Source organism: Heterostelium album, assembly GCF_000004825.1.
Source record: "Heterostelium album PN500 unplaced genomic scaffold PPL_scaffold5, whole genome shotgun sequence".
Classification (NCBI taxonomy): domain Eukaryota; phylum Evosea; class Eumycetozoa; order Acytosteliales; family Acytosteliaceae; genus Heterostelium; species Heterostelium album.
Window position 1 is genome coordinate 298,289 of NW_008805067.1, and position 16,649 is coordinate 314,937.

Genomic DNA, 16,649 nt, shown 5'->3' on the forward strand with positions numbered 1-16,649 from the left:
TTATATATCAAGATTATAATAAAAACTCAAAATTGTACCATTCTTGGAAACACTTGAAATATTTTTTATCATTGCTATCCTTTTTAATTTTTAAAATCTTTCATGAAGATGATTTTTTTTTCAAAAAAAAAATTAAACAAAATAGATAATGAACAACACAATTTTTTCCAAAGTATTTAACAATACGATTTTAAACAGATTGATATTTGAAAAAGTTAGATCGATAGGTGTCACCATTAACGATGGTCAGCCAATTAAAGCATACAAATGGAATCAACTATTAAAGCAACCAATCATTTTGATAACTTACAATTATCTCGATTTACTCAAGTTATATTTCAATGACAAGAGCAATCCAAGAGACACTCTATCGGAAAACTCTCTTTTTAGAAAAGCAATAAAGTGTGGTAGTTTGGAGATGTTTATTTATCTTTTGGAAGTCTACAATTACTTTAGAAATCCAAAGGGCATGTTGAATTCCAATCTATTCCTTGCATGTATAGGTGATCGATTCGATATCGTTCAGTACATATTCAAACAATTCAAAGGTTTCGATTGGATGTATAATGAAGCAATCGCTAATGCACCACTGTCTGGGAATCTACAACTACTCAAGTATCTTTTCGAGCAAGTGGAGTCATCCAGACAACAATGTCCACTACATTATTTGAAGAGAGCATTTATTAATTCTTCATCTGTGGGCAATGTTGAAATGTTGCAATTCCTAAAATCAAAATGCAATGGATATGATCCACCTGACACCATTATGGAAAGTTTTAGGCAATCAATCGGAAATGGTCATTTTGAAGCGGTTGAATATCTACTGGGAGAGTACCAACAATCATTGGATGAAGATAGTCATCTTGTAGAGTTGGCACTTGAAAATAATCATATAGAGATATTTAAACTGTTGCTACGATACAATGTAAGGTATTTCCCTCAGCTTTCAGTGTGTGCTGCACGTCACAGTTTTGAAATGTTTCGATGGGTGTGTGAGAATACCACTGCTAATCCGACAAATTGGAATATACAACACACTGTGCAGGCAGTATTCTCTGGCCAACTCGATACAGTCAAATGGATACATGAGAATACAAACGCACCTTGGGATCATATGGCGATGGATATTGCAGCTGGAAAAGGGTACGTCGAAATTCTCGAGTGGCTCCATCACAATCGAACAGAAGGTTGTTCAAAAATTGCAATCATCAATGCAATACAGAATGGACACTTGAATGTTCTGAAATTCATGCTTACAAACCGAACGAATGTCACAATTACCTGGGATGTTGAAGTAACTGCCAATTTAGAATTACTTCAATGGTTGTATGCCAATAGCACTGAAGAACTCTCAACGTTTGTCCCTGATTCCGCCGCCTACAAAGGACATTTAGACAGTTTAAGATGGCTTCATGAAAACACAACAGAACGATGCAGTCAAAATATTGTCGCTACTCTTGCAAGAGTCGGTGAACTCGAATCGATCAAATATCTCCATGAGTTCAACAAGTTGTCGAGATACTATGTTTTTGACACAACGACAATGGATATTGCGGCAAGTAATAGACAGTTCCCAGTCGTCGAGTGGTTATTTGAAAATCGTTCGGAGGGATGCACTATCGATGCTCTTAAAATTTCAATTGAACATGGTCAAATCGAAGCAGTTCGATTACTCTTTGAAAACAGAGAGACTCTCAACCTGGATATTAAAACATTGAATGTCGTAAAACTTGTAGATGGTCTTATCCAAGAGAATTTCTATCAGACTCTTGAGTATCTACTCGACAACATTCCATTATCAAAAGATCAACTCATCGAAATACAACAATCGGTATCATTTGAAGAATCGCATGAATCAATCAATGTTATTATTTCATTTATCGAAAAATTAAAATAAATAAAAAAATATATGTATTGTGATTATCATTATTTATAAATAAAAAATAAATTAATGTCTCAAATATTAAAGAAACACCCCCATTCACATGAATTTTCACTTAAAACCATGTTTCCACCAAAAAATAATCTTTTTTTTTTTTTTACATTGATTGTTTTTGATCACATCCATTGTTCCGCTTTACTTTAGTTTAAACAAAAAAAATAAAATAGTTTTGTATAAGAGTTATTATTATTTATATATTTTTGAAGATCAAGTTTGATTGGGTTCTTCAAAAAGAATGAATGACGACCTGAAGTTGTTATTCTTGAGAGACAATCAAGATGTTATATGTTTATTGGAACAAAACATAAACAATTTAATTGTCGATAAATCTATATTCACTAGTATCAATTTAAATCGGAATGATAGATTTGAAACGTTTCTCTCCACTGGCAAATCAATTTTAGAATTAAAAATAAAGAAAAAAGTAAATAGATAAAATTTATTTTTGCTAAATAAAAAATATATATATATGCTAACCAATTTATAATAATTATTTAGGCATATGGTATACCATTGAAAGAATTTGACAAATTAATCTTAAAAGTATGTTCAAAAGATACTTTGGAACTGTTTTACGACTGGTTGAAAATCAGTAAGAAGTTGGTCCAGGACGATGATGATGACGATCGTCTACAATTGTATTACGATGCCCACCGAGACCAATTCTTGCAACATCCACCAGAAGAAGATCAAGAAGAAGATGATGATTATCCTCCGGATGCTCATTATATTCCTGCTCCTGTAAATGAATGTGGTATTTTCCTGGCTATGGTCAACGATATCAGTGACTCGAAATCGGATACTGCCAAGCGCACGCTGGAGATGCTAAACTTGCTACTGATAGTCTACGTTTGCTTCATTGAGCAACACCACCAAGACCAATCTACTATTACCTTCCACGACCTCCACTATAGGTACAACAATATTCTTTCCGAGTTTCGCCAACAAGAGAAAGATCGTATTAACCTTTTAGCAAATGCTGCTAATGCTGCCGCTGCTGCTGGAAACCAATATCAACACCGACAATATCAACATATTGCCCGTGTTGATAACCATCCAAACCAAAACAACAACCAACCAATGGAACAGAGACAGTAAGACAACTCTCTTGTTCCAACCAATTAGAATACCATGTCTATTCGACAGACATTCGTATTCAAAACCTCTTTTTTTTCTGGGTTTATTATCCCTCAAAAAAAAAAAAACAACTCTACTTTAACAGGAATTACTTAAATCCTGCTTAAATCCCGGGATATCTCAGTTGGTCAGAGTACCTAATCTGAATTCCCAAAACAACAACAACAACATGACCGATTGGGTGCCCGAAACAAAGCATTGTTTGCTTTAAATAGGTTTCGCCGCAATCCTTCTTGGTCTCTTTTGTTCATGGCCCGTAACAATAATATCTAAGGAACCGGACTTTTGCCTCTCGTGCAACAATGCTCTCATTCCCTAAGAAGTTTACTACCCATAACAAACCCACAAATGCGCCATTGGTACTGTAATAGGTATATATCGATATGCAATACTATATTGTCATGCTTCTCCTCATTTCCTGACATCAATTCAAATGAATATTGAATTGGAGAAGAGCCACAATTATTGCCACTATCTCATACCAACTCCGGTTCGGTCCAACGTCGATCGACAACCTGCAGTCATTATTATTACAACCATTGGGCATTACAAACCAACAAAAAGATCACCATTCCTAGTATATATCTTAGTTAGTTACTAAAGATGAACGGAATCCGCGTGAAGCTTTTAGCAAAAGAAAACCCTCATTGAATTTATCTGCTTCGTTTACATTGCCACAACCGAGTGAGCGTAATTGAAAGCAAGTTACCTTCAGCCTTGCCAAGACCCCCATCCAAACCGAGCGAAATGTCAACGAGCCGCACAACCGCGCGAAATGTCAGGTGCCAACCGAGCGAGCCAACCGTTGACAACTACAAAGCCAACCGCGAGCGGGCATACAGCAAGCTACGTATTATACCTCTGCCTAAGACCAACCAACCGTGCACAATAACAAGCAACATGATGATGTCAACTGAATTTTTTTTTAGCTATCGGTATGACGAAGTAAGACCCGCAATGTCATAGAATCTACAAATGGGACTGAGTGTGAACCACCACTATTACGAGAGTGGCATTCTAGAGATTTAAAAGGAAGAGCACTCAGTCCCATTTGTAGATTCTATGACATTGCGGGTCTTACTACGTCATACCGATACTAAAAAAACTATTCTTTCAACCATACACCAACAAACTAAACCAACCGAACCGAACCAAATCAATCAATCAATCAACACACATCAACCAATTTAACTAAAATTAACATATTAAAATAAAATCTGTATCAAACTATTATATATTAATCAAGAAACCTAAATTATTTTTTTTTAATAGTTTTTGCTTTGTCATTGTATGTCTTGTCATCAATAACCAACAATTTATGCATTCTCTGACTCACCAAATTAAAAATAAAATAAATTTATTTTTTTGCAAATTTTGAACTTAAAAAATAAGTTGTCATCTAAGGATTGTGTAAAGTTTCATTAATTGAAAGAAAAAAGAAGATTATTAATCATTTTTTTATATTTATTAATATTTATATATATAGTTAAAAAATATAAAAAGATGATATTTATATCATCTTATAAAAATATATATAAATATATATTTATTTTATTAATATTGAATTTATTGTTAGTATATGTATATTCAGAGCATCAACAGCAACAACAACAGGAACAACAACAACAACAACAACAACCACCTTTACAACAACATTCAAAACAAAAAGCACTAAATCAACAACAACAACAACAAAATAATGTACAACAACAAAAACAACAAAAACAACAACAACCAAAACAAAAATATTTAGAAAAAAAGAAAAAGTTGAACAACAATAATATTAAAGATAATAATGAAGATGAAGATTTAAATAAAGAATTAAAAGAATATATAAAGAATATTCAACAAACGGGAAATAATGAAATGAATGCCAATCAGAAAGAACTGACAGAGCAACAACAACAAGAGAGAAAACAAAAGATTCATCAATATGTAAATTCTTTTACAAGTATGGTCGATAATGATAATGATGACGATGATGATAGTGATGGAGATACCGACTCTAACGGTGAGGACATAAAGGTAACGGTGGTTGACGGTGATCAACCGTTCTTTATCTCCATTCCAATCGAGGAGCTATCGAAAACCGACGATCCAGCCGGAGAAATAAAGAAGGCACTTCTCAACGAGTTGATGAAGAAACAGCAGTTGGAGGAATCGGATTTGCAATTCCAAACGGGAGGAGGACTTACCACCCAACAACAGCAGATGGTCCAACAATTCCGTATTGGTAACAACCGAATCCTGGAGCAGGATCCAACACAGACGCTTCTGAACCACGCTTTCGAGGAAAAGAATATGTTGGCGCACACTCTTACCTCGCCGGTTCTCTCGTTGCAATCTCTTGATAAACTACCGGGATACGAAGAGTTTATCAATGGACAATTACACCGTGGTTACGTACTGGTAAAGAAACAAGAGGAGAATGAACCAATACAGCAACAACAGCAACAGAAGGAATCATTCCAATATACTGGCGCTATGATTGATATGGAAAAGTCGATAACATCGCTGAATGCTGCTGCCGCTCTCGGTAACCACCGAGCGATGTACACTCTTGGCACCATGGAGGAGTTGGGTGAGACTGGAATCATCGACTTTGCAAAAGCCGCCGAATGGTACCAGGCCGCTGCCGATCTCGGAAACAGCGACGCTCAACAAGCACTTGGATTCCTTTATGCCACTGGAAAGGGTGTGCCTCTGGACGATGCACGTGCCATCCTCTACTATAGCTTTGCTTCGGCCGCCGGTAACATGGTGGCAAAGCTCTCGCTTGGCTATCGCTACTTCTACGGATATGGAACACAGCGTAACTGCATGAAAGCCGCACGTCTCTACGAAGAGGTGGCACGCTACGTCGTCGACGACTATGAACGACGTGGATTCGGTTATCATGTTGAAGCGGAGCGTTTCATCGATGAGGATCAAGTGACCAAGTCGCACAACGAGGAGGAATCGGTCGTTGACTTTTTCAAGTATTCCGCATCGCTCGGTGATCCAAACGCATTGGTTACGATGGCCAATCTCTATTTGCAAGGTGGACTCGGAGTGGAACAAGATTTCCGTGTTGCCTACGATTACTACAAACAAGCTGCCGATCAAGAGTATCCAGCCGGTATTGCAGGTGTTGGTTTCATGTTTGCCAAGGGTTACGGTGTACCACTAAACAATCACACTGCATTCCGATACTATCTCAAGGCATCAAAGCTAGGACATTGGGGTGCAAAGTCCAACCTCGCCGAAATGTATCTTAATGGTTGGGGTGTCGAACAAAACCAAGCACATGCATTGAAATTATTTTTAGAAGCAGCTGAAAAAGAAGATACCGATGCATATATTAATCTTGGTAAAATGTATACACGTATGTTATATTTTGTTATATTAATATAATTGGATGATTTTATTTAGTTAACATTTCTATTTTCTATTCAGATGGTATTCATGTTGAAAAAGATAGAAATAAAGCATTCCAATACTTTTTAATGGCATCGGAAACTGGAAATCCAACTGCTATTTATTATTTAGCAAAGTTGAATTTGGCACATCACACTCAACCAACCTGTCAGAGTTCCGTAATCTACTTTAAGAAGGTAGCTGAAAAGGGTCAGTGGGCATTGGTGCTCACTCAGGCTCAAGAGTTGTACTCTGAGGGTGACGAAGAGCGTTCATTGATATTCTTTGAAAAGGCAGCGGAAATGGGAATCGATTTGGCACAGAATAACGCCGGTTGGATGTACGATCAAGGTTTCGGTGTATTGGAGGGTGACGATGAATCGGATATCGATCGCAATGCATTCCGATACTACTCGCACTCTGCCGAGCAAAAGAATCCGTATGCTCACCTCAAGATGGGTGACTATTTCTACTATGGTAGAGGATCGCCAGTATCGGTGGAGCTGGCCGCCGACGCTTATCAACAAGCGGCAAACCTTCAAAACTCACAGGCATCGTTCAACCTCGGCTATATGCATCAGTTTGGACAGGGTCGTCCACAAGATTTCCACTTGGCAAAGCGTTACTACGACACCGCTCTGAACATCAAGCCAAAGGCATACATCCCCGTCTACTTGGCACTGGCTGGCCTGGCAGCACACTTTGCCTATCGATATATCTTGTCGTTTATCAATGGCGAACCAATGACTCCAATGCTAAGCTCGTCAGTTGCCGACACTAAACTACCAGTAACCGGTGACACAACATCCACCAATCCACTCGATGTAGAGGCAAACCTACTTTTAGATATCGACTTGAACGAAGAAGCAGCCGAACAAATTAGAAAATCTCGATTAGATTCATATGTTATTGTTTTATTATTAATTATTTTCGGTTATCTTGTTATTCGTAGACAAAGAATAATTCAAAGAGAAAATCAACAACCTGTTGCAAACCCAGTACCTCCACAACAATAAATAACATATAGATAATTTAAATTAAAAAGAATATATTCATAAAATTTCTAATCGATCTTGGTTGACCCATTTGATTGGGTGGATAAGAATTTAATAAAAAACTAAATATAATTTTTTTAAAACATCGAGCCTTTATTTTGAAAGATGTTTAAGGAATACTTTAAGTGTTCAACAAAAAACATCATTTACAACCAAGTGTGTATTTTAATAGTAAATAAAATCTATATATGTCAAACACAAATACAAATATCGAATAACAAAATAATAATCCCGATTATATTTATTTAACAATATAGTTTATTGTTCACCAAGAAGAGGGTAATACCAATCACGAACGTCTTTGAATTTAAGTTCTTTGTGCTCTTGCATGACTTCACCAACAGTATACATGAGATTATTGAGTGCCTTAGCTGTTAATCTGCTGATGTCATTTACTTCTGCGTTGGTTGTTTCCATATTCCGGAGGCCTCTGATAGTAGCATCAATTGGGTCACAGTTATATTTTCCACATACGGCACCTAACTTTGCATCTCGTCTTTTGTATCTATGTGCTAATACTTGTATTTTAGCTTTATAGTCCTCAACAGTTGCCTTCTTATTCTGTGGAACTTTATTATTTGTTTGTTGGTTATTATTATTGTTTTTGTTTTTCATTTTTTTCAAAAAGAAAAAAACAAAACAAAGTGGTTGTATTTTTATTTGTTTTTTAATTTTATTTTATTACTTTACTTCTGGATCAGAATTCCTCCTTTGATTATTTATAAATGGATCAATAGATATATGTATGATATAAAGTAATTGTTTATATTTCCAATATTTTTAAACTTATATTTTATTCTCAATACTTCAAAATTTAGAAACATGAATTTCGTTGTAGTGAAATATTTTGCCAACACTTCATAACGGTTAATCAATAACACAACAACAATTATACTTGAAATCAATATTTCTCTCCATAAGTTCCCAATTTACAATTCAAATTAATAAACAGTTGTAACCAAAATCACTATCATCGTTAACCACAAAGGGTCCCAGTAGCAGTATTCTGATCCAGAAGTTAGTGAGGTAGCAAATCTTTTATTGAAGATCATTAAAGAATATTTTTTAATATAAATTAATAAAATACATTTTACTTTTTATGTAACTTATTAAAATTTACTTTTTTTATTTTGTGATCGTATTTTTAATACATTATCTTTTTTATATATATAACAAAAGAAAAATTGTTAATATTAAAAAAAATAAAAGTCAAATTTATAAAAACAATATGATGGAAAGATAAACTTTTATATATTTGTCTTTCCAATAATAATAATACAATGATATAAATTGAAAAAAAAAAAAAAGTTTTGATAATTGATCATTTTGTTTGTTTTAATAAATTTTTACAGTAATAATTGTCACATTATCTTTACAATCGTTCATTTGGAGAGCAGATTGGAGTAAGTTTGATGAGACAGATTGAGCACCACGGGATTCAATAAGCTCTTTACCAACTTCAATTGCTTTCTCACCGCTAATTACATCCCAAAGTCCGTCTGATGCCATGATTAAAAAGGTATCGCTGTCTTGTAGGAGTATTGGTTTCGAAATATGAGGAATAGCTATCATTCCAATGTTTTGATCCTTAATGAAATGATTTCCTAGTGATCGACTAACGGCTACACCATTGATTCTGGTTTGTTGTTCACCAACTGTAATACCTGATTCTATCATTCTCTTTTTCTCCAATGGATGACTTGCTTTATGATCGAATGTCATTTCAACAGCCACACCATTTCGACTGTTATTATTGAAAGAATAGACTTGTTAATGATCATTTCTTTTCGATATTAATTCATGATATGATCATTATTTTTACTTACCATAAGAATGAAGAAGAATCACCAACATTTGCAACTTGGAGATAACGTGATCCGTCGTATGTCCAGATAAATGAAACGGTTGCAGTACAACCTACGTATTGACATTCCTCATGCATTTGATTGTCGACCGATGCGAATGCTGTCATAAAGAGATCGGTCATGTCGGCTTTTTCAAGATATTCTGGTTTGCTGTTGATCAGTCTTTGAATTTCCGCTGGGAACAAAGTGTTTGCGAAATCGGCAGCTTCACGACCTGCATGACCATCGAAAACTCCAAACAAAGCAATCTCACTGTTATTGTTGAATGGGAACTGACCAAACGATACATCCTCCATCATATTTGCGTTGGGTGTCAATGGTTTCTTCTTGGCACGACGCAATCCAGCTTTGTTCTCCGATTCTTTGATTGAGAACTCTTTGATACAGGAAAACAGTGAATCCTCACTGGAAATACTACTTGTACTGCTTCGGTTGCTACTACCACTGATGAAGCTGGATCCACCACCGCCAGAGATCAATGTTTCATTGAAATTGAATTTGAGATCCGATGATCCACCACTGCCAACACCAATTTGGGTGAGTAGATCAGAGAATTCGTTTGCCTCATTCGATTTGTTATCGCTCTCCTCGTCGAATGTAAATATATCGGGAATATTCTTTGTAAGGTCGGCACCATTGTCCGATGGCTGTTGCAACGATTTGAAAATATCGGTACCATTACCAAAGATCTCCTTCTCGACGTTAGCATCAAACATAACCTTCTTCTCCTTGGGTACGGCGGCTGTAGATGGCTCTTTGAGCGGTGTGTTGAATCCTTCAAAGATGTCACGCTCGACGTCGCTTCTATCCTTGTTGGGCGACGAAGAGGTGGGTGGTGTGAAAAAGTCAGTGTGGAACTGTTTGTTGAGGTGATTCTGCGCTTTGTTTATGATCTTTGTCGATCCATGCTTCACCTTCTTAAAGAGATTCTTTAGTTGCTTTGGTGCTTCGCCTGAGGGTGATGAGGATACCGACGATGACGACGAGTCTTCATCCTCACTGGAATCTCTAATTCCCGCCAACAAACTGTTGGCGCTGTTACTCGAGCTCAGTGTAATATTGGAATTCATGGAAACGGCGGTTGTATTTGAAATAGTGGTGATGGTCGATGTTGTAACAATGGAAGGTGGTGGCAATTGAATTCCACCATTTGGTGAGGTTCCAGGTGATGGTTGTATAATTGGAATAGCGCTGCTAGTAGCTGGTGTAGTTGGTTGTTGTTCGACCATCAATGATGATGATGATGATGATTGTTGCTTGCTATGCTCTACAACGACAATCGGTTTAGATGGAGTTGACGACAACACTGGTTGAGAAGTGGAAATGGTAGCACCGATATTCATACTTGGCTGGATGACTTGCAACTCTTTGAGTTGCACACCGTTGATCTGTAGTTGCTTCTGTAGTTTGGCGAGTTGATCCTCTAGCTTACCGATACGCTTTGTCTTTTCTTCGTTGTCTTTCTTTTGCTGTGAGATGGTGTCTTTGAACTCTGAGATCTTCTTTACCAACATCTTCTCGCTGTCGTTCCAATTCTTTTCCTTGCGCTCGTAGTCGTACAACTTTGATTGGTGACGAGACTCTAGCGACGCCAAGTGATCACGCTCCTTTATCAGCTCGGTGTTCTTTGCTTTCTGTTGCTCGGCAGCAACCTTCCATTTTGTTCGCTCCTGGTTGGCGTCGGTAGCGGCCGCCTCCACAGTCTTGAGAAGCTGCTGAAGTGCCAACTTCTCCTTGTCGCTATTGACACGCTCCGTAAAGAACTGCAGATTCAGATCCTTGATCTGCTCATACAACTGCGCTACAATCTCCTTATCGGACTTTCTCTTGTTGTTATTACCGTCGACCGATGACATCTCAGTGGCACTAGAGTCAGAGGAAATAACACCACCAACTCTATGTTGTCCAATATTTCCATTGAGCTTTGAGAATGAATGTTGATTAGGTGATGATGATGATGATGATTGGTCTGTTGAAGATGTTGAAGTTGATTTATCTTTGTTACCAGTGGCAGCAGCAGCAGAACTATCATCGAATTGAATATCTAAAAGGAACCCAACGATTGACTTTGCATTATGTTGATTCTGATAGAAGAAGGCAACCACTATCATTAAGACGCACGTATACATTAGATTGATGATCAGCTCTACGAATTCATAGGTCATCAGAAAGGCAAACACCGCTACACCCGCTGCACCAACCAATAAAATCATAGTCTTTAAATTCAACGACATTTTTTTTTATTATTTTTTATTTTATTATATTATTTTTTTTTTTTTTACAAATCTACTATCTAAATCTATTATCTATCTAAATCTATTATATATTATATAAACATTAATTTTTATTTGAAAAGAAAAATGGTAATAGATGTAGGTAGGTAAGAAGGAAGGAAATAACAAATATATTTAACTTTACAAAATAAATCGGTAAATAAATAACAATATTTTACACACAAATCTAAATTTTAGTTTTGTTAATAATTTTACAAAATATATAAATATATAATATATATAATAAGATCTTATATATTATTGCAAAGATAAGATATAAACTTGTACAATGAATTTTTGATTGTCAATCAAACTAATTAGGTGTGTTTTTATTGATGACACTAGAAAATTTGGATGGAAAAAAATTAAAAAACAAAAATAAAAAAACGATCTGTTTTTTTTTAATATTACCTTTTTTTTTTTTCAAAGTTTATATTAATCTTATTTTTTACTATTTTTTTTTTTTTAAGAGATAAATGAAAATGATTTAAATGGTAAAATATATACATAAAATAGGAAATTCAGAGATGTAGATTCTTTTTTTTAAAATAAGTTGGTTTTTGTAGGTTTTTTTGTTTTTTTTTGTTATCATAATCAAATTATAACAAATATAACCTTATTTTGACTCTTAGATTTTTTTTTTTTTGAGCAAAAAAAAAATTTAGTTTTTATTATTGATCAAAGAATACAATCATAACATTGATTTTTGATTTGCGAATACTGATTTTTCAGGAAAGTCGTGAGAAATTCCATTATATTGATTGTCACAGGTACGGGTTGATCTTTTTGATTGACATTGAATGTTTGAAACAGTGGCATGTAGGTGTCATTGGAAGATTTATATCGGTTGCAGAGTTCTTCATTGCCATCACAGTCACAGCACACACGACCAAATACCATGAGATCTTCATCCAGCAATTCAATAAGATTATTGAAACCGCGGAATAATCCCGAATTGAAATACCAACGGTCGTGGAACTCGATTAGAACGACTTTGTTTGAATTGCTGCTGACAAAATCATCAAAGTTTGTGCTGTTCAACGGTACGGGCGTAGCTCCATCCACTAAAACTAATGCATTGACCACAATGATAGTAAGTAATAAAGTTGTTGTTACTTTCATCATAAGAATATGAATGTTCTAAAACATGTTTATATTTATAGTTAAAAAAATCACTTAATCTGTGCAAAAGATGATGACTCATTGAATAAGTGACTCAACAAATTTTTGAATACTTGTTTTTTTGGCTAAAGAATCGTTACATTTTTAAGAACACGAAATAAATTTATTTTGGGGTAGTCAAAAGATAGGAATAATTTTTCTTAATATTACTTCGAAGTAAAATTTTTAAAAAAAATATTAACGACCGATACTAAAAATTTCTTAAATAAAAAAGAACTTCATCAAAAAAGCATCTTAGCTCAGAGGAAGAGCGGTGGGCCCATAACCCACAGGTCGGTCGATCGAAACTTCCAGATGCTAAACACTTTTGCAAAAAAGCAACACACCATTTGCGCGCATAATTTACTTTTTTTTTTTTTTTTTTTTTTTTTTTTTTTTAATACTGTTGATCTACCGCCCAAGCCTCTTTGGCCAAGTTGGTCCATTAGTAAGCCTTAGAGGACTTGGGTCGTGGGATCGATCCCGGGTTTTTACAAAAAATTTTCCCGACTTGAAAGGAGCGCGCCACGTACTAATCTAGTATTCAATACTATCTTGGACCCCATGAAGTTGACACCGACAGTAACTAGCAGGCTTATCATAGGTGAACACCGAGTGGTTTACACACGTACCCGCTTAGAATTCTAAGTGGCTTAAATACTCAGTCTGCCAAACCAAATCAATGGGAACATCATCCCTTTCTCAAAATGATGGCCACCTCAGCCGGCCTGTGGCTGAACTGCTCCAACAATAAATAAATAAAAACACGAACTGTAGGGTAATATCAAGCTCTACACCTTGACTATCAGTAATGGTAGTACAAGGATAATTTTAAAAAAAAAAAAAAAAAAAAAAATGATCTACCACCCACTCTAAAGCAAATCTACGACCTCCTATTGATCTTTTCATTGAGTCAACAAATCTTTTTTTGCTTCTATTCTATCCTAATACTACTAAACTAATTAAATAATAATAACTATAAAGAATTATAATAATAATAATAATAATAATAATAATAATATTTTATTGTCTATTTCTCACGGCCTGTGTGAGAATGTATATATAATATAAAACACGAACTAGCAGGTTAATATCAATTCCTGCAATTTTTGACTGATCATGAGTCAACAAATCTTTTTTGCAAAAAAAAAAAAAAAAAAAACATCAATAGGGGCACCAAGCAAGGTGATCCCCTTTCTCCTACTCTCTTTGTTCTCACGATTGAGTGTTTGGTGAGAGCGATCATCGCCGATTCTCATATTGTTGGTCTACCTTGTTCTGCTCCAATCAAACTTGAGCAAAAGAGATTTGTATTGAAGTATCTACCGCTCGAAAGAATCAAGTTGCTCATGTTCGCTGATGATACTGGTGCCTTCCCCAGGAACTTGGATGAACTGATTAGAGTCATCCACTGGTTTAACCTGTTCTAGCTTAACTTCACAATCGCTAATTCTATCTCCCAAGGAATCACTGTCGATTGCTCTGCAATAACGCGTAAATTTAAATCTGATTGGAATCTAGATCAAACAGTAGTTGCGTGTTGATGAACAACAGTATAAAGTGGTGGCACGTAGTTGGAAGGATTTTTACCAATAAAAGAAATATCCTTTTAAAAATTTATAGTATATCCAAATAAATATTTAGTAAAGTTAAAAAAAAAAGAAACATTATTTTTGTTAGTTTAATAGGATCAATAAAGACAATATTTGTAAAATCGAAATTTTATATACAATTGAAATTTTATTGATTCTTTTATTATATTATATATAAAAGTACTCAATATTTTATAAAGTTTATCTTTTGATTAACTCTTTCAAATTATTTAATAACTTGAAACAATACTAATCCTGAAGTTTCAGAAATAATATTATTGTCTGAGATATTCGATCCAGAGTTTACACTTTGAGAAGACTTGATAAATTGAAGTCGGGGCTGGATACTTATATTGGTCTGGTATTTCTCAAGAACGAAGTAAAGAGGAATTTCCAACTTGTTAAAACTAGTCAAACGGATTATTTGATAATAAAATCGTAGCATATTAAGTAAAAAGTATTCTAGGGACTGCTGTTCCTCTTCTTTCAATAGGAACATATTTCTTAATTGGAGCACCTGGGCATATTGGTGTTTGATAGTCTTGTTGGTATTCATCGAAATTTGGCAGTGGAACATTTCTTGTATTTTTAATCATAGAGTAATTCATTGATAGATTGGAGAATGATGAGATTGCGTGTTCCATTTGAATGAAAATAATTATACTATATTAAAATAAAATCAAAAAGTGTTAAAAAATTATTATTATTAATTTAATTGGAAATTTTGACTTACTATTCAATTATGGTAATAAGTTATTAAATTTAGAGTATAAAAAAATTTGTTGGGATTGAATTGATTTGATCATAATTTGTCGAGTATCGAATTAAATAGTAGAAAAATATTGTGTTTTGGATGAGGAATTTTATTAAAATTAAATAAAAATTAAATGTTATTATTGTTATTATTGTTATTGTGGCTATTGCTGTTATTGTTATTGTTGTTCTCGTGGTATTTCTTGAGGTGTGTTGAATCAGTAGGATAAGAATGATGGTTTTAATGTGATGTTACCCTAGTAAACATTTGTTGTTATTGATTGAGGTGTAGTTATCCAATCAAAGTTAATACCGTGTACGATGAAAGTTTGGTGATAATTTTTATAATTATACATTTATCATCAACATTCTTTTTAATATTAGATAAAGAGAAATTATTAATAAATATGTGTGTAGTGTGATCTTCTTTCAGAATCCACAGAATAATATTTTTTTGAGGGTTATAATACGATATGATATGTGCGAACCGTATCTGTTATCCCACAGTTTTCGATAATGTATTATTTTGGAAAATGATCAGTGATCATCATTTATGATTCTCATTATTATTGTTATAGTTGGTCAATTATTTATTTGGCGCCAAAATCCAAACACACCTTATCGATTCAACTCCACTATAAATAAAAATAAAAATAAAAAGTGTTAAAAAATTATTATGTTTTATCAAAAAATAACCACAAGACATTCATTTAAAACGAGTATTTTAAATATTTTATTACTTAAAGTTAAAATTTAGTTAGAATGATAAATTTTGTGTTTGATTATTATGTGTTGTTACTGTAGGAAGATGTGGTAGTGGTGGAAAATAACAATCTTTTATCTTTTTGGTCATCCATAAATCGGAACACAATAATTAAATTATCCAATTTAAAACCGCCATATTTGCTAACAATAATAATTAAATAAAGGGGTATTTGTACTAAATACAAACAATATGGTGTTTATTTATTTCTTTCCTGATATAGATATCTTTTTTTTATAAAAAAATTCAGGAAAAATGGACAATCATATGCAATGATCATCTCGATTGATTCATCTCGCAGTTCAACCACATAATGTATTTTATTTTCAAGTACTTAAATGGTAATATATCTCTAAGTGTTTAAAACTTGTTAAAAAAATAAAAGAAATAAAGGATTTGGCGCCAACTAAAAATATTTCAGCTCAAATAAATGAAAACAAAGGTGTCACCAATGATCTCCATTTTTAATCTCTAGAAAATGGAGGAGGTATCTTTATTTCATTGGTCAATTTTGAATCCAGAGATCAAATTTCATTGCCGTGATGATAAATATAATTATAATAAAAAAATAAAATAATTCGTTTTTAATGATAAAAATTAAATTTTTGGTGTTTGTTTAGAGATAAAACAGAAAAAAAAAAGTTCACACAACTTTTGGATGATCATATGAATGAATAAACTATTTTTTTGAAACTTTTTGATAATAATACTA

The 16,649-nt window shown here is 34.1% G+C and overlaps 7 protein-coding genes and 1 non-coding gene across 8 annotated transcripts; 4 read left to right on the forward strand and 4 right to left on the reverse strand.

Annotated features, from left to right (window-relative positions):
- Positions 1-148: 148 nt before the first annotated feature.
- On the forward strand, positions 149-1,897 carry PPL_05169 (uncharacterized protein; the record flags this gene model as incomplete). Its single annotated transcript, XM_020576064.1, has 1 exon — positions 149-1,897. The coding sequence occupies one exon, from the start codon at positions 149-151 to the stop codon at positions 1,895-1,897; it is 1,749 nt and encodes a 582-aa protein (XP_020434053.1).
- Positions 1,898-2,177: 280 nt separating this feature from the next.
- PPL_05170 (uncharacterized protein) lies at positions 2,178-4,045 on the forward strand (the record flags this gene model as incomplete). Its single annotated transcript, XM_020576065.1, has 4 exons — positions 2,178-2,366; positions 2,441-3,036; positions 3,531-3,656; positions 4,009-4,045. The coding sequence occupies 4 exons, from the start codon at positions 2,178-2,180 to the stop codon at positions 4,043-4,045; spliced, it is 948 nt and encodes a 315-aa protein (XP_020434054.1).
- A 537-nt stretch (positions 4,046-4,582) lies between these two features.
- PPL_05171 (SEL1-like repeat protein) lies at positions 4,583-7,491 on the forward strand (the record flags this gene model as incomplete). Its single annotated transcript, XM_020576066.1, has 2 exons — positions 4,583-6,443; positions 6,515-7,491. 2 exons carry the CDS (start codon positions 4,583-4,585, stop codon positions 7,489-7,491), a joined length of 2,838 nt encoding a protein of 945 aa, XP_020434055.1.
- Positions 7,492-7,788: 297 nt separating this feature from the next.
- On the reverse strand, positions 7,789-8,145 carry PPL_05172 (uncharacterized protein; the record flags this gene model as incomplete). Its single annotated transcript, XM_020576067.1, has 1 exon — positions 7,789-8,145. One exon carries the CDS (start codon positions 8,143-8,145, stop codon positions 7,789-7,791), a length of 357 nt encoding a protein of 118 aa, XP_020434056.1.
- A 720-nt stretch (positions 8,146-8,865) lies between these two features.
- On the reverse strand, positions 8,866-11,629 carry PPL_05173 (protein phosphatase 2C; the record flags this gene model as incomplete). Its single annotated transcript, XM_020576068.1, has 2 exons — positions 8,866-9,274; positions 9,357-11,629. The coding sequence occupies 2 exons, from the start codon at positions 11,627-11,629 to the stop codon at positions 8,866-8,868; spliced, it is 2,682 nt and encodes an 893-aa protein (XP_020434057.1).
- A 717-nt stretch (positions 11,630-12,346) lies between these two features.
- Positions 12,347-13,275, reverse strand: PPL_05174 (protein disulfide isomerase family protein; the record flags this gene model as incomplete). The annotated part of the gene is made up of 2 exons (XM_020576069.1): positions 12,347-12,808; positions 13,234-13,275. 2 exons carry the CDS (start codon positions 13,273-13,275, stop codon positions 12,347-12,349), a joined length of 504 nt encoding a protein of 167 aa, XP_020434058.1.
- Positions 13,079-13,150, forward strand: PPL_05175. Its single transcript has one exon. It is a non-coding gene; the product is annotated as a tRNA-Met (tRNA).
- Positions 13,276-13,768: 493 nt separating the features above from the next.
- Positions 13,769-15,884, reverse strand: PPL_05176 (uncharacterized protein; the record flags this gene model as incomplete). The annotated part of the gene is made up of 6 exons (XM_020576070.1): positions 13,769-13,787; positions 14,156-14,346; positions 14,379-14,435; positions 14,660-14,740; positions 14,892-15,084; positions 15,871-15,884. 6 exons carry the CDS (start codon positions 15,882-15,884, stop codon positions 13,769-13,771), a joined length of 555 nt encoding a protein of 184 aa, XP_020434059.1.
- Positions 15,885-16,649: the final 765 nt, after the last annotated feature.